General features: G+C 53.1%; 2 protein-coding genes across 2 annotated transcripts in view; one reads left to right on the top strand and one right to left on the bottom strand.

The window, feature by feature from the left end:
* Positions 1-19,970, top strand: part of LOC134507016 (ATP-dependent RNA helicase DDX19B) — a 445,506-nt gene that overhangs the window by 98,205 nt on the left and 327,331 nt on the right. The gene's annotated exons all lie outside the window — the stretch shown is intronic.
* On the bottom strand, positions 274-10,385 carry EFHD2 (EF-hand domain family member D2). The gene is made up of 4 exons (XM_063317468.1): positions 10,185-10,385; positions 4,170-4,317; positions 3,603-3,737; positions 274-2,275 (listed from the first exon to the last, which is right to left on the bottom strand). Exons 1-4 carry the CDS (start codon positions 10,373-10,375, stop codon positions 2,141-2,143), a joined length of 609 nt encoding a protein of 202 aa, XP_063173538.1. The 5' UTR covers positions 10,376-10,385; the 3' UTR covers positions 274-2,140.

The following is a 19,970-nucleotide window of genomic DNA, read 5'->3' as shown; positions in this document are numbered from 1 at the left end:
TTTGGCCTTGACTCCTGTTTTGTGTGAACAGGACCAGCCTGAATTTCAAGGAACGGAATCCATCCTGTGGGAGGTTAACCTGACCATCTGGCCGGCTCCATCGTCCGGCCTCTCCAGCAGATCGGAGAGGTTGCTCAAGTCAGTGAGCCCAGCCACAGGAAAGGCGCAAAGGTTCAACCGCACTTCCCACTTCTGACCCAGTTGGATTTCTCCCCAGCCCCCACCCCAGCCCGCCAAGAAAGACAGGGAGAGAATCTGGATATCACAATGAGCTTATGAAATATAGTTTTGTTTTAATAATATTTGGGTAAAAAAAATAAAATCATACCACTGAAACAGAGCAGCTTTTGAAACCAAAAGTGAACCCCCCCCAACCCCGATGTTAAACCCACCCGTTGGACGGACTGGAACAAGCGACCAGGAATCGAAGGAGAGATTTAGCGCAAGGCCTTTCCCGTCCCTGAACCCCTCCCACGGCCCCAAGAAAAAGGGGGACTTCCAGGGGCACTCGGAGCTTTTTCAGCCCCAAAACACAAGCTTGGCAGGAAAGCAGAGCAAGCGGTCCGAAAGCTTCCAGGGAAACCTCGGGGGATAAGCCTCCAGAGATCCTCCCAGACAGACAAGGGGCTCTGCAAAGCACTCAGCCGGATCTGCTCTAATCATGGCTTGTTGAACAAGCCACCACTGGACTAGTCCACGCCTCCCACCATGTCTGGGCTCACGCATTGTGCTAAGCCAAGTTTTGCTGGGTTGTTGCCTAAGCCGTAACTGGCAGAGCTCACACAGCTTGCCACGCCCCAACTGGTGTCAAGGGGGCCCATCTACAAAAAAGGCCCCCTTGTGCACAAGTGACCCCACGGGACAGCCCCATTAAGGGAGCGGGACAATGCAAAATGACCTGAAACGGAGGGAGGTATGGCCCCACCCCGGATCAGTCCGTGCCGAGGGGACCCTGACCGCGCCAGCGTGTTTTCCTGTCTGCTCTGGCTTGGGGTTGAATTAGATGACCTCTAGGTGCCCTTCCCAACAGGATGATTTTAACACAGTCCAGCCCCCACTGACGGACAGTGTAGGAGAGGGACGGCTTTCCCGTGTGCTGTGGGAACAGGACACGCGTGAACCAGGGCACAGCGTGATGCTCCACATTTGGAGAATTTACTCCACAAAGCAAGTTCAAACAGACGTGGTTCTACGGTTGGGCGCATCTGCCCCAAATCTGTTGGGAAATGCTCATTTTGGACCCTCTCTGCTTTCATTCCTGCCACCAGAATGCTTCCATACAACAACACAACTCCAGAACTTGGGGATTATTGCCTGGATGTAAACACACACACGTACACACACAAACACACACCATCAATCGGCCTTGTCCTGCAGATGCGCCAGACAGACTCCGGCTCCCCTCATCCCCCGCGGGGGAACAGCTGGGACTCCGGAGGAAAACTTCAGCTGGGTCTCAACTCCAGAATCAACCACATTTGAGGAGGGGAGAGTGAAGATGGGAGAGGGCGCCTTGAAGGGCATCCTCAGAGAAGACCCCCGCCCTGCCCGCACCAGGGCCACATCCCACGGAGCGGCAGCCCCATGGCCAGGCTGCAACACCCAGGCGGGGGCCCCCTTTGGAGAAAGCAGGATCCGGGCGCGATTTATTCAGCGGAGGCTGCACACACAAAAATGGCGCTTCTGCACAAGCAGCGAGGTGGGGGGGACGGACCCCGCCCCGCCTCTAAGGGCAAGCCACATCCATGCACCACGACCCCAGCTGGGGAACGAAACGACCCGCACGGCAAGTCCGCAAGCCTGGGACCGGGAGACGCCGAGTCACAAGACCAACGGACAGAAGACAAAAACACACGGAAGAAACACGGAACGGCTGGCTTGGCAGGGGGTGCACATCTTTACAGGCTGAGGGAAAGCGGCACCCCCCGGATGGGTCTGGGGGCTCGAAGGCCCGTCTTTCCACAGTGGTTTGTCCACAAACCATGTGGGGTTGCCAACTGACCAGGATCCCTCCAGCCCTTGCGCTTCTAGCGCCACCTGGCCTGCAAACGCCGGGCAGGGGGATTTGCAGCGTGGGGAGACGAAGCGGCTGCTCAAAGCGCAAAGCGGCTGCCGCTGGCTCTGCTTGGTCCGGTGGCCGTCACTGCCTGAAGGCCGACTGCAGCTCCTTGAAAGCGACTTTCCTCTGCTTCAGCTCCTCCGCCTGGCGCCGCTTCTCCTCCTGTTCCGCCTTGATCTCCTCTTCAAAGCGGCTTGTGACATTCATCGCTTGTACCTGTGGGGAGAAGGCGGGTAAGAAGCTGCCTGCAGCCGTGGGAAGCTGAGCAGCCCTTGGCGCCCGATGCTGGAAAAGCTCAACAAGCAAGCTCAGGGTTGGAAAGCTCAATGGGTGAGCCAGGGTTGGGTGGGTCGGCCTGAGTCCTGCAGCACAGCCTAACTCGTTTTTTTTTAAAAAAGCCTCTGGCCTAGGGTTTCTCCACCTTAGCCACCTTAAGACGGGTGGACTCTGCTGGCTGGGGAATTCTGGGAGTTGGAGTCCACCCATCTTACAGTTGCTAAGGTCAAGAAACCCTCTGAACTGCAGAGATTCTGTCCATGCTCTGAAGCCTGCCCTTGCTTATAGGAGCAAAGGTGCTGACCAGTATTTTTCCAAATCAAATTTTAGTCTGGAAAAGGGTTTAATCCAGTTGAGAGAACTGTACACACATTAAGCTACCTGAATGTATGTGTGTGGGTCTCTCTCCCCCAATTAAAAAAAAAAAAAGTGGCAGAAATCTCGCTGAATCGTAACCAAGTAACAACGTATATGAAATGTCTGCAATTCTGCTGTTGTGTTTTTTGGCGCAGAGAAATTTGCACAAAGGCACAAGACAATGGGAGAGCCCAGCAAAGGCCGCCAGGGATCCCTGTTGGCTTGCTCGGGGCCTTGAAAGACCAGAATCTCTGCCAGAGAAGAGATTGGCAGAGGGGAGGAAGGACGACTGGAACTTGGCAGCAGATAGTTGCGCGTGTCACGGCCCTCCCTTCCCCTCCAGAGCTCAGGAGGGGCAACACAGGTAGTCCTCACTGAGCAACCACAATTGGGACTGGCAGCTCAGTTGTTAAGTGAAGTGGTCGCTAACTGAAACCGCGACTGTGTTTACGATCTTACTTCAGCTTCGCTTTGCTTTATAGGCCTGCAAAGGTTGCAAATACGAGGATTGGTCGCAAAGTTACTTTTTCGTCACCGTTGTAACTGCAAATGGTCGCTGTACGAGGTAGTCGCTAAACGAGGACTGCCTGTACTCACAGCCCTTCTAGGCTCAGTGATGCAAGCGAACCTGCACCCTTATTTTTAAAGTCCCTTTGCTGGCACTTGGGGGCTTCCTCGATATGGGGAAGGCCCGCAGACTTTTCCTTGCTCTCCTGCCCCAAACCCCCCACCCCAGCTCTCCGAGCTGGAAAGAGCTGTTTCCAGCTTGCCCCGACCAGGGCTGGGAATATTTTGAATCAGAAAGTTCTTGTACAGCGGGCTGCTTTCCCTGAAGGAGTGCGAGGGATCCACAGAGATACTCTCCTCTTGAGCAGGAGAATCAAGGGCCCGTTTCTCCCCCTGCCCTTACTTTGGCCTCAAAAAAGCTTTTGGCTCCTGTCACCCCCTCCGTGGAGACATCGATCTCTGAGAGGCAGGCTAAGGCGTGCAGGCCGCCGTCTTCCTCCAGCTCCCCAGCGGCCGCTTTGCGGAAAATGAGAAGGAACTGCAGAGGGAAAAAGATTTGGGGGTCGAGGGGAGACATGGAAGTCTGCCATGAGTGTCCACAGTCCAAGACCCCCGAAGCTGCTGCCAGGGATGGTCCCCAGGCCTCCCGGGACTTTGCAGAGAGGCCAAAACAGTTCGGAAAAGTGAGGGCAAAAAAATCCAGGATTGCACGGCCTGTCCATCTCCTGGCAGACCCCAGGCAGAACGTGCACATTTTGAGCCCCCCCAAACTCTTAATCAGAAGGGAGGAGGGAGGGAGGGAGGCCCAGGCAGGCTTTGGGGTGCAGCTGAAGCTTCACACCTGCTGACACCCCATTTTTGCAGCTTTCATTCCCCTTTAAGTGGGAAACAGAATTTGACAGATGCTCAACTTGGCTGAACCTTCTGCCAGATTCTGCTCCGGTGATCGTTTTAAGCGGTGGCGTCTCACCTCCCGAAAACTGAGCTTGCTGTCGACATCCTCATCCACTTCTTTGATCATGTTTTTCAAGCCGAGGTGCGTCTGGGGAGCCCCGAGTTTTTCCATCATCAGCTTCAGCTCCATGAGGTCGATGAAGCCGTCTTTGCCCGCGTCGTACCTGGAAATGATGATCCGAACCAAACGTTTGGTTAGCAAGCTGTAAATCCTTTGTACCTCTTTGCCCTAAATCGGGGACGTCCCAAGCATCTTCCTCACCCAACCGATCACCTGGGGAGACCCAGATCCCTCCTGCAAGAGCTCTGAACTGATTCTCTGCTGAGGATCGCGCAACCTAGACCAAGGGCCGCGCTTTACCCCAAGGCCGCCAGTTGCTGACCCTGTCCTGACGAATCACCTGCTTCTATTGAAAGCCCAAGCTGGATGTTCATCTCCGACATGGGAGGTCTCTTATTTGATCTCAGATCACCAAAACTCTCCACCCTGTTAGCTTCTAACTTCTCTGCTTTTTGTCTCTTGCAAACCTGAATATTTGTGGTTTTTCTCTACCTTATTTCTGGATGCGTTTCTTTCACCTGTCATTTTGGCGCTGCCTTTCCTGGTAGAGAGGACAGAGAAATTACTGCTGGCCCTTGTGGCTTTTTCCTGTTTACATCTCTCAAAAACATCCCTGGCCGCCACACAGACGGAAACCAGGGAGGCAGCAGCCGACTGGAGAGAGGCTGGCACACAGACGGCAGACATTCCTAGGTGCTCCTTTGCCCCCTCCGCTCAACCTGTGCCCTCGCTGAGATTTTCTTCTCCAGGGAAGTATTTCCAAAACAGAATCTCCTTCACCCAACACTGCAGGAAGGGCCCTTTTCCTGCACAGCATTGCTTCCACCAGAATAAATTAGATTTCCGAAGCCACAAGCAATTCTCCTGTTTGGATTTCTCTGCCAGCCGAAAGGACTGGCTGGGAACAGCCACACGCTGAGAGAGAAGGGGAGATCAAGAAAGGAAGGCAGAAAAAGCAAAATGCTTTGAGCTAGCATTCTCACACAGAATCAGACGAGCATTATTAGAACTACAAGGGCGTGACCCTCCACAGCCCTTATCAAAAAGTCTACAAAAAAAGCTGTTTCACGCGGTCAAAGTGACAAGTGACAGAGGAAAACAGTCACAGCCGCACGCTTAGCAATGCTCGCTTGTGCTGCCCCTCTGCTTCGCAAGCACGTCTGCGCTGGGGCCTGTCGAAGTGTGATGTGCCACCTCCAGCTCTTGCAAACCCCTTCCGTTTAGTTGCTCCTTTTCCTGCAAAACGAGGCAGGTGGTCTTGAATCACTCCTGATGTTGTGCAAAGCCTCCAGGCCTTGCCAATACAACAGGGTCTGCAAAGGGACTGACGTTTTGCAGGTGGAACTGGACACAATGACAACCCCCCCCCCTGCTCATGGGGCTCCCCCAAACCTTGCGTGCCACCCACCACCCCCGGGCTGGCTGCGATGCTTTCAGGCCTGGGAAGAAGCGGGTGAGCCGACTCAACATCCTCAACCCTCGTTCGTAATTCAACGCAATTCCCACTTTTGATTGTAAGAACTGTGTGGGAGGGCAGGGAAGATCACATCTTTGGCACTGCCCAGAAGGAACGTGGCATTTTAATAAAAACCCTCTGAAGGGAGAAAGACTCCGTTTTTCCCACAGGATGGCAGGCTTCTTGGCCCAACGCTGCTAAGCTTTTCAGAATTAAGCAAAAAGCCGAGGCTTTCCTCCCTCGGAGCTGCTGATTTCAGCTGGAGCTGGACCTTCCCAACCACAAAATGGTACTTGGGGGCAGGATTGGGGCCCCAGCCACTGCAGGCAAGTAGGGGAGTAATACCCAAAGGCTAATAGGACCTAACAGCTCTCCATGGGGCAATTTCCTGGTTTGCCTTCTCTAAAATCTCATGGCACTGCAGGGACCTCCTTTTCTCAGGAGGCAATGTGGCCGCGTGGGTAGAATCACGGTCCAAGGACGAGGGTCGTGGGGTCCACCAGGAAGCTGCTTATAAGGAACCAAGAGGGGCTTTGGAGTCCCCGGGTGATCTGGGAGGGGGTTAGGAGTGGAGCCCCCCCCCTTCAGCAGCCAGGAAGCCACGAAAGCTGGCCAGCCACAGCTCTGCTTGTGGGCGTCCTTCCGCAATACGTTGTGGGACTGAGTCATTTCCGACACAAAGCCTGAACTGCGATGGGTGAGGGCTTGGCGGCCCAGCTCCTGTGCAAACTTCCTGCTTCTGGATGTGCCAACCACCACCGCGCCCAGCTGGCCTGCCTGGGTGGCACAGCAATTTCGGCTGGGCGGTGCAGAATCCTGCCTTGATGCTCATGCATGCACCCCCCAGAGAGCCTCTCCCAGGCTGGCAAGCAGGGACTGAGTGGTCCTACCCTTCCTGCAGCACCCTGCTTTCCCACTAATTGCAAGAAAACAGAGTATTAACTTATGGAACTCACTGCCACTAGAAAACTATCAAATCAGGCATTCTCTTACATATGCCTCCCTCAAACCCAGAACTCAGAAAGCACAGGAATTGCCCAGGAGGCCTGTGGCAAGCTGCCCATTCTTCTCCATGCCCCCTGGCACAAGCAGCAGAGGCTCCAAAGCTGCCCAGTAGCTGTGGGGTAAAGAAGAACCAAGAGGAACAGCTGACTGAGCTGATATCTAGGAATAATTGTCACCAATAACATGAACCGCTAATCAAGTCCAACAATCATAACCCGCCAATCTCGACAGCACCTGTTTAGTCTTTGGACGGGAGACCACCAGGATGAGGTCTGTGTCTATCCACAAGAGGCACAGGGACGATGGGTGCCTCCCCATGCTGGTGATTTCAGCTGCTGCTGCTGCATTAAGCTGGAATAGGGCGAGGCTGCTCAGCTGAACCCATCAGCCAGGCTTTATTCACCAGGGCGAGAGCGTGGCAGCCGGATGAAATGCCCTCTTTCGGGGTGGGCAGAAGAGGCAACCGAGTGAGGTGGTTTCAGAGGCAGAGCCCCCCACCCAGGTTCCTGCCACAGGCCCCAACTCTGGGTGAGCCGCCTTCGCATCAGGAGGCACACTCAGCTCAGCAATTCACACAGAGGCATCACAAGAGGCTCCCTCAGCTTGCAAACACCCAGTAGCTTTGCACGAAGATTTCACTCACTCATTCATTCATTCATTCATTCATTTCTATATTATTTTTATAAATAACTTAAGGTGGCAAATATACCTAACGCTCCTTCCTCCTCCTAGTTTCCCCACAACAACCACCCTATGAGGTGAGTGAGGCTGAGAGCGCGCGACTGGCCCAAGGTCACCCAGTGAGCTTTTGTGCCTAAGGCGGGACTAGAACTCACATCCTCCTGGTTTCTCGGGAGTATCTAGTAATATTGGATGCGTTGGAGATTGTCTCTGCTTTTTAAAAATTGTTTCAACTTGGCTGCACGTACCTCTCCAGGCTGGGTGTGGGTCCCGCCCCCCAATAACCTCCAAATAGGGGGAAGAGAGGATGAACCGGCTCCCTCACAGCCCTGTGGTGTAGGGCAAAACCTGAAGCTTTGGCTCAGACGTTGGAAGAGCTTTCTCCAGAGCAGCGGCACTTGGAAACGGAAGCGAAGGTGCAAGGGAGACACACACCCTCATCGGAAGAAGGCCCTGCTCCCCCAGGGTGGCTCTTCACCCCCCACCCCAATCTGGGGTGCAGCCCCAGGCTGTGGGGCGAGCCCAGAGAGCGGGGCCTTGTCCAGCAAACCACAACGAAGTGGAAAGAATAAATCCAGCCCAAAACTTGGGAAGCTGCAGTTCGCAAGTCCAGGTTGCTGCCTCCTTGGGGCAGAGACCTGGAAACCTGTAGGAGAAAGGCTGAAGCCCCCCCCCCACACCCCAGCTTTCTAGATCTGGAAAAAGCTGAGGGACACCTAAATATGTGCATTTCAGCTAGAAAACCAGCCCGCTACGTTAGCAACAGCTAGCAAAAGGGGCCCGCAATTTCATCAGAAGCCCGGTCTGCAGGAGGAGAGGTTTCTTTTACAAAATACAGGTTATTTCTGGAAGTTCTTAACAGACTCTTGCTAATCAGGACTGTATGAAGATTTTTCATACTTTAATTATTGAGAAGGGATGGGATACGGGAAGAAGAGATAATTTTTTTCCCTTTTTTTCCTACTAGAGAAGGTGCTAAGTCACCGAAACTGTTTATACCTGCCTGGAAGGAGGGGGTGGGGGGGTCATCTTTTATATATCCTCTTTTTCTTTCCTTTTTCCCATCTCTCTGCATTTCCCTTTTTCTTTTTCTACTCTTTATATTTTCTTAGTTCGTGTTAGACTTCTATCTTTGTGTTTGTAAACTCTAATAAAATCATTATTAAAAAAAAGAAGCAGCAGCATGGTGTGCAGGAGCACTGAGCCCACTTTCTCCTCCTTGATGGACCCAGCGAAGATCAATTCTCTTTGCCTGCTGCTAATGTTACAGTACAGCCTGGTTTCACGTATTCATTTTGTTTCGGGAAAGTCTTCGGTTTTCACCAATGCTTGGGTTTTTTTGAAATTACACGTCAAGGCTTTTGAAACTGCTGTGGTGGATGGTGGGGCAGGGAGGGAAATGCACCGTTGGCCCATTTTCCTGGTGAGCCAGAGGCTGATGCTCCCCCACTGTCCGGGGAGGGAGGGAGGCTGGGGTGAGTGAGGCCTTCCTCCCAAAATTTCATTTGCGGGACAAGTCAAAAACCCCATCACCCACTCCAGACACCTAATTACTCCTCCTTTTTATACTAAACGAGCTGATGTAAGGCTTAATCACTGTAATGTTGCATTTGCAACCCGCACTGGCTTTGCTAGCAACTGAGAGGCACGCCAGCCTATTTTCAAGCCCCCAGCCCCCCACCCCAGCCCAGCAACTACAGATTTGGCCAGACATGGAGCACAAACTGTTCAAGTTCAGCCCTTTTCGCATAAGGCCAAGGAAGGCCATCTCACTCTTAAAAGAGATTAACGCAGAAAGAACCATTCCTGATTGCTCCAGGAAGACTACCCCGAAACACCTAAACGGGGAGGCTCCACTTAAGCGTCAGAGCCACTGGCGTAAATTTCTTTGCAAATCAGTCTGCCCACCCACACACACACAGAATAACCCAAGTCTTGAGCCTGGAATCAAATTTCCACAAATAGGGATCGATTTCAGCCCTGGCAGGTTCTCTCTGCAACTGGTCCTAATTTATCTGTGCAATAAACACAAGCAGAGGCTAATGAATTTTGTAGCTGCAGAGCAACTGAAGGGGGCGGGGGGGACAAAAACACAAGCTGCCAAACAGATTGCAGGCTAAAATACAACCCCCCCCCCGCCCCGGTTTGCGCACCCCAATCGAAAAGAGGATGCCCCGCTTACATCTGCTGGGAAAAAGGGATTTCCCGCCGTGCGGAGCGTCTCCTCTGAGGCTGCCCAAATGAACGGAAACTCCAGGGGGAATCTGGCTCGCACAGACCCCTGGCCGAGGCGTAACGTGCTTTTCCACTGCTTCGGACTCCAAGTCCCATCGCCCGCACCCGGGATCCGGAGCAAGGCATCCACACCGCAGCCACGGGGGCCGGTAAACCGCGGCTTGCGCGCGAGGCCGGCCGGCCGCTTGGCCGGCGCGTTTCCCTCAACCCCGGCCAGGCAAGCCGCATCATCCCGCGCACCGGGGACCTCTGCACGTGCCCAGAGGGCGCCTTTCCCCTTACGGGAGTCTGCGGCCCAGCTCGCCCCTTTCCTGCTGGCCTCCGCCCGTTCCTTGGGCAAAACGGCCCCGACCGGCCCCGGCGCCGCGAGAGCCGGTGGAGGGGGGAGCCCCAACCTCGGGTTCCCGGGCCGCAAAGCGTCTCCGCCCGCCGCAGAGGCAGCAGGGCCGGGGCCCCCGCGCTCTCGCCCCCCGCGCCCCCGCTCGCCGCCTCCGAGCATCCGGGCGCCTTCCGAGCGCTCCCCGGGGAAAGCGCCCACGAGGGAGGACGGGCGGGCGGGCGGCCGCCGAGCCGCGGGCCCCGCCGGCACTCACTGGCGGAAGAGGCGCTCCATGTCCTTGATCTGCCGCCGGGAGAACTCGCGGAACTCGCTGTAGGGGCTGAAGACGCGGCGGGCGCCGCCCGGGGAGAGTGGCCCCTCCGCCGCCCCCGCCTCCGCCCCCGCCTCGCCCCCCTCCACGCGCAGGCGGCGGCTCAGCTTGCCGGCCAGCTCCTCCGTGGCCATCGCGGCGGCGGCGGCGGCGGCGGCGGCGGCGGGGGCAGAGCAGCAGCCGGCGCGCCTCCCTCTGCCCGCCCCGCCCCGCCGGCCGCGGAAAGGCGAGCGGACGCCCACCTGGCGCCCAGCCGCGGCTCCCATCATCCCGCCCAGCCGGGGGCTGCCGGGAGTCGTAGTCCGGCCCAGCCCCCCACCCCCGCTTGCCGGCAGCGCAGCCCCGGGAAAGACGCGCGGACCTCCCGCGCCCGGTCTGGTCTGGGCCGGGACCGATCGCGGGGAACTGCAGCCCCCACCATCCTTCCCCACGGGGGCTGGAGTCCAGCGCCCCTGCCGCCTTTGGAGCGGGGACCCTGGAAACGCAGCGCCGCGGGAGGGGCGCCTCGGCAGAGCCCCCGCCCGAGCGGCCCGTCCCCTCGGGCCAGCCTTGGAGGCCGTTGGAAGTCCCGGCAAATCCAGCATGCCTCCCTGGCAGGTGCGTTGGGCTCATCGCGGGATGCAACTCCCCCTGCCGTTGCGGAAGCTGTTGAGCAGCTACAGGGCGAACCGACCACCACTACGGGGAAAGAACAGGAGAAACAAGGAACGGCATTTTCCCACTAATGGGCTTCATCGGGTTATTTATTTGATTGATTGGTTTCTGTAGCCACCCATCTCAGTGAGTGACTCCGGGCAGCTTAGAAAGAGAAATTTTCTTTTTTGGGCTTGTTCTGTTTTTGCATGAGCATTGTCTTTTTTGAGAGAATACTCAGTCTAGCTGCTGAGCAGGTTATCTTAACACAAAAAGAAAAAGCCTTAAGCATAAAGTGAAGCATTCTTTCTTTTTGAAGTAATTTTTAAATCTTTCGCTTAGACAAAATGGCCAGTGAACTTCTGCCTCACAATCTGGTCATTTTTAAACACAAACCAGGAGAGTTTTATCCCTGGAAAATTTGGGTGGAGAGGCAGGCAAAGATTCTGAATCTGTATAATATTTTAAAGGAAGATTCTCCTAGTTTAGATTCATAAAACTATGCAAACTGGGTAGCCAATGATTTTAAACCCCAAGGACTAATTATGAATTCCTTAGAGATTCCCCTAGTTGTCAATTTGGTGAGAGAGTTATCCAACATGAACCTGCAGCCAGATGGAGATATTGTTACCTTGTCGTGGTGCTGGAGCTTGAGCACCTCAATGACGCCATGAGCTAAACCTTGAAGGGCCACCCAAGACGGGAAGGTCATGACAGAGAGGTCAGACTACATGCGATCCCTGGGGAAGGTCATGGCAACCCACCCCAGTATTCTTGCCGTGAAAACTAAATGGATCAGCACAACCAGAGATATGTCGGTATACCATCGGAAGATGAGACCCCCAGGTCGGAAGATGGTCAAAATGCTACTGGGGAGGAACAGAGGATGAGCTCAACTAGCCCCAGACGTGATGACGCAGCTAGCTCAAAGCCGAAAGGATGGCTAGCGGCCGACGGTGCTGGTGGTGAACAGCGAATTCGATGTTCTAAGGATCAACACACCATTGGAACCTGGAATGTAAGATCTATGAGCCAGGGCAAATTGGATGTGGCTATTGGTGAGATGTCAAGATTAAAGATAGACATTTTGGGCGTCAGTGAAATGAAATGGACTGGAATGGGCCACTTCACATCAAATGACCACCAGATCTACTACTGTGGACAAGAGGACCACAGAAGAAATGGAGTAGCCTTCGTAATTAACAGTAAAGTGGCTAAAGCAGCGCTTGGATACAATCCAAAAAGACCTCTTCCAGAAAATTAGAAACATCGGAGGTAAATTCCAGGCAAAAATGGGCATGATCAAAAACAAAGATGGCAAGGATCTAACAGAAGAAGAAGAGATCAAGAAAAGGTGGCAAGAATACACGGAAGACCTGTATAGGAAGGATAACAATATCGGGGACAGCTTTGACGGAGTGGTCAGTGAGCTAGAGCCAGACATCCTGAAGAGTGAGGTTGAGTGGGCCTTAAGAAGCATTGCTAATAACAAGGCAGCAGGAGACGACGGCATCCCAGCTGAACTGTTCAAAATCTTGCAAAATGATGCGGTCAAGGTAATGCATGCTATATGCCAGCAAATTTGGAAAACACAAGAATGGCCATCAGGTTGGAAAAAATCAACTTATATCCCCATACCAAAAAAGGGGAACACTAAAGAATGTTCAAACTATCGAACAGTGGCACTCATTTCACATGCCAGGAAGGTAATGCTCAAGATCCTGCAAGGTAGACTTCAGCAGTTCATGGAGCGAGAATTGCCAGATGTACAAGCTGGGTTTAGAAAAGGCAGAGGAAGAGAAAAGGCAGCCACTAACCTACAAAATAGACTACCAACAAAAGCAACAAATAAAACACCATTTGAACTGTGGCATGGTAGGCAACCAAGCGTGAAGCCCTTGAGGGTGTTGGGATGCAAGGCCCACATCCACATTCCAAAAGAGAAAAGAACCAGGTTAGATTCCAAAGCAAAGGAAGGAATCTTACTGGGGTATCCACCGGGAAGCAAGGGATGCAGAGTCTTAGATCCTAAGACTGGGTCAATTCACACTTGCAGAGTGGTGCATTTTGATGAAACAAGAGCCAAATAAAAGTCCTCTAACCAATAGCACTGCAGAAGCGGGAGGTGATGAAGACTTGTTCAAAGGACCTTACCCAGCGTTCCCAGATGCAGTGAGCAGGCAAGCCCAGGGAAAGGACGTCAAGACGGAGACTCCATCTGAGTCAGAGGATGAGGAACCTGGAGGAGCAGAAGGGGCAGAGATGCAGGGTCATCCAGACCTGAGTCCTGTTCCGGACCTGAGGCGCTCACTGCGACCCAACAAGGGAGTTCCAGCCAAGTGCTGCCCTACGTCGCAGGAGTGGCATTGCTGAAAGAGCCTGCATCATGGAAGGAAGTGCAGCTTCCACCAGCTGTAGCAAGTAAGTGGAAGAAAGCAGCTCAAGAAGAGTTTGAGGCTCTGCAACACAATAACACTTGGACACTCACAAACTTAACTGTTGGCAAAAAAGGCAATTGGTTGCAAGTGGGTCTTTAAGGCCAAGCAGAATGAGAAGGGAGAAGTCCAAAGGTACAAAGCTCGACTGGTAGCCAAGGGCTATTCACAAAAGTATGGGGAAGACTATGACCAAACTTTTGCACCTGTTGTGACCCACACAACAATCCAACTTCTTTTAAGTCTAGCAGCAAGCAGAAACATGCAAGTGGAACATGTAGACATTAAAATAGCATTCTTGCATGGGAAAATCAGGAGGAGTTGTACATGCAACAACCTGAAGGATTCACTGATCCAGAGAAAAGGCATTTAGTGTGTAAGCTTCAGAAGGGGATCTATGGGCTGAAACAAGCAGCCAGGGGCTGGAATGTGAAATTAAACCAGTTGCTGATAAAGCAAGGTTTCACTCAAGGCAAAGCTGATCCCTGCCTTTACACACAACACAAGAATGGCAGAGACGTGTTCATTCTGACATTCGTGGGCTTCCCAGGGAGAAAATAATGCGATCATTCCATTTGGATTTGAATAACAGGCCTTCCCACATAGACACAAAAGCTTGATTCCCCAGCAATCACATCAAGCTTAGATTTGCGCCCACGCAGATCCAAAGCCAGATGGAAATGCTGTCTCTGAGCTTTCGAAGAACATGCATAATTTAGGGCAGAGAATCTCAGATTCCTGGCTGGGTACGTGCTTCGAAGAGCCCTCATTTGAGCCCGCAGCTATCTGGACAGCTCCACAGAAACGGCTTCATGTGGCATTTTAGAAAACGAGTCATCGGCTGCCCCCAAGTCATCTTCTCCCTGGTCTGGCCCAGACTGGAAGGGAGAGTCCCCAAACTGCCTCCACCCGTTTTGAGAAGAGGCGAAGAAGAAGTGGGGTCGGGGAGAAAGAGCCGCGTATAACTGCTAGCCCCCATGAAAGTGTGTGTAGGTGGGGGGGTCCTAGGCAAGAAGAGCGTAATTGCCAGGAAGTTAGCAGAGCAAAAACACCTCCCTGAACTCCAGCCCATGCGGCCAAACTTACGGCTGCCCAGATGGTCTTTGGGAAGGCCAGATTTCTGCCCAACGAGAGCAAGCACACAGCTATTTTGGGAGGGTGCAATTATCCTAGGAGGACAAGAACAGGCTGCTGGCAGGAAGACCCAAGCAGTCCCTGCAAGCACACGTGGCAGGGCTGCTGCAAAACGCCAGGAGCCTGAGAGGATGCGCACTGTCCTCAGATAACCCCCCAGTGCTGCAGAAACAAAGTGCAGGGATGCACGCAGCTCGGGAACGACCAAGAAAAGATGCTGATGATGGATACCGGCGCCCCAACATTTCTGAGTGCCGGGCAATCTGATGTTGGCACCTGGCGAAGCAAGGCAGCCCCGGCAGATTGGACCTTCTGAAGCTGTTAACAACTTACCCACCCAGTGACACTCTACTGGTGATTTAATTGGTCTTATGGAAAAAAAGCCCCCAACCCTTTTTGCTGATATGTTGGGTGTGAAATGGTAGAAGCAATAGTAATCACTGGTTTTCATTGGGTGCTTGGTTTTTTTTTTAATTGTTTTTGTGCAATCTCACATACTTTTTGAGGGGTTCAAGGAGAGAAAAGACAAATACTTGAAACCACATCTATTATCTGGCTGAGCCAGAGAAATGTATCGCACAGGTTTGCCAGGAGTCCCTCTGCCACAAAAAAAAAGACTGGGCCTTTTTCAGAGTGGCCCCCAAGTTTTGGAATAAACATGCCAGATTAGAGTTAACTTTCCTTAGGCTCTTTGCAGCTTGCTTTGTGTCTGCAAACCCAGCTTGTTTGGCTAGTTCTTAGCCCCAGTGATTGTGTGAATCTAGAACAGGAGTTCATTCAACCCCAAAGCTAAACAAATGCAGACACTCACAGAATAAGTACAGTTCAGTAACGTAACCCCAATCCTGACTTTCTCTAAACAGACTGGGAACGACGGGGGCTTCGTCCAGCCCACTTGGGAAAGGCTGAAAGAGTTTAACAGGAAAGCTACCCCCACCAACCAAGTGCTCCATTACCAAAGCAACAACCCAACCTCCTACAAGAGGAGCTGTGTAAGAACATTATTCAGAGCACAAACGCCCGGCAGCCACCCAGAACACCAGAAAGAGGGAAAAGATCATCTGTACGGCATCTTCCAGCAAAATGGATACCCCCCCAACTTTATCAAAAAGTGCCTCACCACCCAACCCACTACAACCCAACCAACAGAAGCTAGGAAAAGGGTAACACCGCCATGCATCAGAAACATCTCAGGAACTACTGTTGCAACCGCATGGCAGCCCTGTAGCATATAAACCAACCAAAACTCTTCAAAACATCTTAAGTAACCCCAGAGACCCAGTATCCCAAGAAGAAAAAACAGGAGTTATTTACAACATACAGTGCAAGGACTGTAGCAGCCACCGCGTAGGACAGGCAGGCAGAAGACCAGCAGAGCGCATCCACAAACACCAACGAGCAGCCAGAAGACACGATGAGAACTCCCTAATCTCATCACACATGGACAGACTCAACCACACTTTCAGCTGGGGAACTGTGAGCATCCTAGACCGAGCTAAATCCAAAAACGCCAGAGAATTCCTGGAAGCCTGGCACTCAGACAAAGCAGCCATCAATAAACACACAGAGGTAAACCACATTTACACACCATTCAGAAGAGACAATAAATAGAAAAACCAAAAGACCAGGACACCTCCTGGCCAGCAAGCAACACCCAGATATGCAAAGATCAACACCAGGATTAACACCACATGAACCATCAAACAGCACGATACACCCTAATCAAGGAACTATCAACTCAGGCAATCAACCAAGCAGCAAACAGCTGCCCAGTCAAGGAACACCCCCCCCACCAACATAAGCTGGACAGTATAGAGACAGAGAGCAAGGCCCTCTCCTCTTCGCACTGTTGCCCAGTCTGGCAATGAATCGTCTGCAAGGCAACAACAAGGCTCAGAGAGCACCGAGGACTTCATAGTTCAACCCTGAGATGTATCAGGACCCCTGTTTGCATGCCTGAGACCAGAAACGCTGTCCTCTTGAAAACATCAAGGCAAAGCAGGCCCAAGGAAAAAAAAAATGGGGAAAGGAAAATATCCCAAACACCAGTGAAAATGCTTTATTACAGTATAGGGAAGCCTGTCCTGTTCCGGATAAAAGCCTTTATCAAGGACACCGCAGCAAATTTATGGAAACGGTGTGCGTGCAATACCTATGAACCTGTTCAAGCAGACAGTAAGATAGTTGTTTACTATACAACTACCAAAAGTACAGGATAAAAGATGCTTATCGTTTCTCAAAAAGCTAAAACTCAGCCTGATAGTTTGGAGCTCATATAAAACAAGTTGATAGCAGTGAAAAAATACCCCCTTGGTAAGAAAAAGGGTTAATAGGAAAATCTGACCCTGGTTCAAAATAAATCCATGTTGACTTCTCCCCCTGGGCCATTTCCTATTTCAGTGTTTGTTAATGTTTTCGCTGTTTATCCTAAGCATATTTGTTTACAAAGACTGAAACTTGAAAAATAAGATGCATTTAAAAGATAACATTTCTCTTACCTTTGTTAGCTGCTCACCGCACACTGGATTGAAAGCCCCAGTAAACGTGGGCCAAGAGCAGCTGTTTTAGCCTCTAACCTTGACATCCTTTTTCAGCTGTGAGAAAACGTTCTTAAAGGGAAAAGAATCTAGCCGGCCGAAGGGGGGGGGGGAGAAAGCGATGGAAACAATACTGAGATTTCTTAAGGTGAATGCTGTGGAAACGGGAAGTTTAATTCCCACCGAGTTGCATCAACAGGCCTACTTTCACCTGTACCAAACCCTTACAAAGGCCGATGAAGGGGTGTATTTGTGGGAACTGCGATGGCCTGAGTTCCTAAAAAGATTTGGTCCCAAAGGCCCGCGCCATGGCGTTTCTCATGGGCGTTGGGAAGCTTCCCCTTCCAAGGGCATGACCTGTCTGGGCTCAGATGAATTTGGCCACCCAAAAGGGATGCTGTTTTACTCGTCCAGTGTCCTTCCGTGGAAGACGCGGAGCAGTGCTGCCAGCCAAAAGCCCACTTTCTGGGAAGGGTGCCGCACTCTGGGCGAAGCCTCCGGAAAGATCCATCCCCCTGGCAAGGTCACAGATGTCCCCTTGGATGTTTCCTACCCGCTTCTCTGCCTCCAATGGTTGGCCAGCCAGCCAGCCACAGTGAGGACAGAGACGCCGGAGAACCTGCTGGCTGGTATTTTTGCAAGGACTGGGTTTACCTTGGGCTAGAAAGCGTGGCGGCGGCAGCAGCAGCAGCAGCAAGGAGGTGCCAAGGCCTGGGTGGTCACCTCCTCTCCAATCTCACGCGGTTTCAGAGGGAAACACAGGTGCAGGGGGCTAACAGCTTGTGAGAGGAGGAGGGGGTTGGAATGACGGACAGGCCTTCTCGGGGATGCTGGGCTGCAGCAGGCTAAGCCTCCCTGACCCACCTGTCCAGGCTGCCCACCAACCTGCAATGCCCTCTCCTTGGCAGGTGGGCACCATCCTGGCCGGATCCCCTTCTGCGATCAGCCTCGTGTCCGCTGGGCTTGGAACAGGGTTTGCTTGGGAATCGTCATCTGAACTGGCTCAGCCATCCTGGAGTTCCTGCTGTTCCCAGATTTCAGCTTCCAGTTGCTTTGATTTTAATCCCACTTTAAAAACAAAGACCCCGACCCCCACCCCGAGCCCAGTGAGGGTCTAGCATGCCTTGGCTTCTCGCGAATGGCCAAGCAGGGCCAAACTTAGTAGGTGGGTGTTGGCTAGACCTGGAAGTCAAAAAAACATCCTGGGAAAAGACACTGGCGAACAATGTCCGTACTGTGATCCAGAAAACCACATGGAAATGGCTGGCACCTGCACCCAGCTCAAAATATGATGCTGCCCCCACCCCCAAAGTACCCATAAAACACCCTGAAAATCCCACTCGCTCATTATGAATTCGTGTCCCCCCCAGCCACCCCCCCAATAAGCGCAGGCCCTGACGATGAGCCTTGACCCAGCCAAAGCCCACCCCTCCTTCCCAAAGACATCAGCTGACACTGGTGGCAGGACTGCAGAGCATTTATACACAATTTACACTGTGTCCTTGGTGCTTCTCTAACGATTGAGGCACGACTCATTCCAGAAGAGGCCGGCTGTACCACGAGGTGCCTGTGGATTTAGGGAACCCATCATTTTTGCACCATTTCTCCTAGTTACAGCGGCAGGACCCGCTGCTCTCCGGAAAGGGGACAGCCTAGGCCCAGCCGCTGCAATGCACTTGGGGTCTGCGGGCTTCCCTCGGCCCCTCGGCGGCCTTCAGACTTTCGGAGGGCGGCTTCTTCAGGGTTGGCGTCTACAAAAGGCGGGGAGGGGAGGTGCGTAAGGACTTGCGGGAAACCCTGAGCACGCCTGCATTTCGAATGGGGCGACAGCAAAGGTCCACCCCCCACCATCCTGATGCAGAGCTGGAGAGAAGCGGGGCCTCTCTTCCCCCTTCCTCTCCCGGGACTGGGGAGGTCCACCTCCAAGACTCCACAGGTGTGAGGATCATGGGGTCAGGTATCTCAGTAGCAAGAAATCTCACTGCAAGCCATTCAGGTCTCAGGAAAGGATTTATTAATATCCGGTCCCTGTCCATTCGAAGATTCACGTGAATCAAATTCCCTGGATCCCCCCACTTTAGCTTATCCCATTTCCCGCCTTCTGTTTAAAATTGGAGACTGACAGCTGCTTTCAGTTACAACTACATTCCCGGCTGCATTCCTGAGGCTGGTGCCAGTTTTCAGTTAGAGCAATAGCCGAAACAACCGAGTCCCATCTCGGCCGTGTCGGTTGTTCCCAGCAGCAATCATTTCCTTCCCTCCCTCCTGTACAATTCATGACAGAGGAGAAGAACCAGAAACAATTCAGGGTTTCTGGGACAAGCCTCTGACAACGGGGGACTTGGGGCCGGTCCCTCTTTCAGCCCCGCTGCCTCCAAAGGCTGCTACGGGGAGAATCCTCCATGCAGGTAGCCTGTTGCTACCTGGGAAAGTCTCCCCCGCTCTGACTGCCACGTCCTGGGTGTCTGGGCGGCTGTCCTGTGCCTCTGGCTTCAAGCGCTAGGCGGCCCCGACCCTTAGCTTTCCACCCCTTCCCAGGCCTGAGCCAGAAGTCACCGGACCGGGGAGGGCCGCGTCAGACCGTGAATGTAGAGAAAAAGATGCACCCAGCAGACCCAACCAAGGATGCCCTTTCTGCCCTCCTTCCCACCTCCCGTCACCCGCCGCCTTCAGAAGAAAAGGCTGCTCTGCTCCAGCCACCTTCCTCCCTTCTTAGCTTTGAGGTCTGGAGAACAGCTGGGATAACATGGTGGAGTCTCCCACCTTTTCCCTCTGATTCTACATGGAAAGGTGGGCCTGCTGGGGTGTCTCTCCCAGAGCACGTGGGTCAGGGTGTCTGTGGCCCCAGAGACCCCCAAAAGTCACAGGAAAAGCGCCAGGGCAGCTCTGCCCTCGCCCACGTCTTGGCCACGCTTGTGGCAGGGGAAGCCCTCTGCTGAGCAAGCTGACAGGGAGTGTGCCGGTGCAGGCCGTGTGTTGGGCAGGTGCGG

This window comes from Candoia aspera, chromosome 18, assembly GCF_035149785.1.
Source record: "Candoia aspera isolate rCanAsp1 chromosome 18, rCanAsp1.hap2, whole genome shotgun sequence".
NCBI lineage: Eukaryota > Metazoa > Chordata > Lepidosauria > Squamata > Boidae > Candoia > Candoia aspera.
This window is presented reverse-complemented; position numbering and strand designations above follow the sequence as displayed.

What these genes read in the sequence shown, in the direction of transcription:
- EFHD2 (XM_063317468.1), bottom strand. Translation starts at nt 10,375, where the DNA reads ATGGCCACGGAGGAGCTGGCCGGCAAGCTGAGCCGCCGCCTGCGCGTG. An exon ending in ATGGAGCGCCTCTTCCGCCA is followed by an intron (nt 4,318 to 10,184) that starts GTGAGTGCCGGC and finishes CATCATTTCCAG; the next exon opens with GTACGACGCGGGCAAAGACG. An exon ending in GCAAGCTCAGTTTTCGGGAG is followed by an intron (nt 3,738 to 4,169) that starts GTGAGACGCCAC and finishes TTCCCTCTGCAG; the next exon opens with TTCCTTCTCATTTTCCGCAA.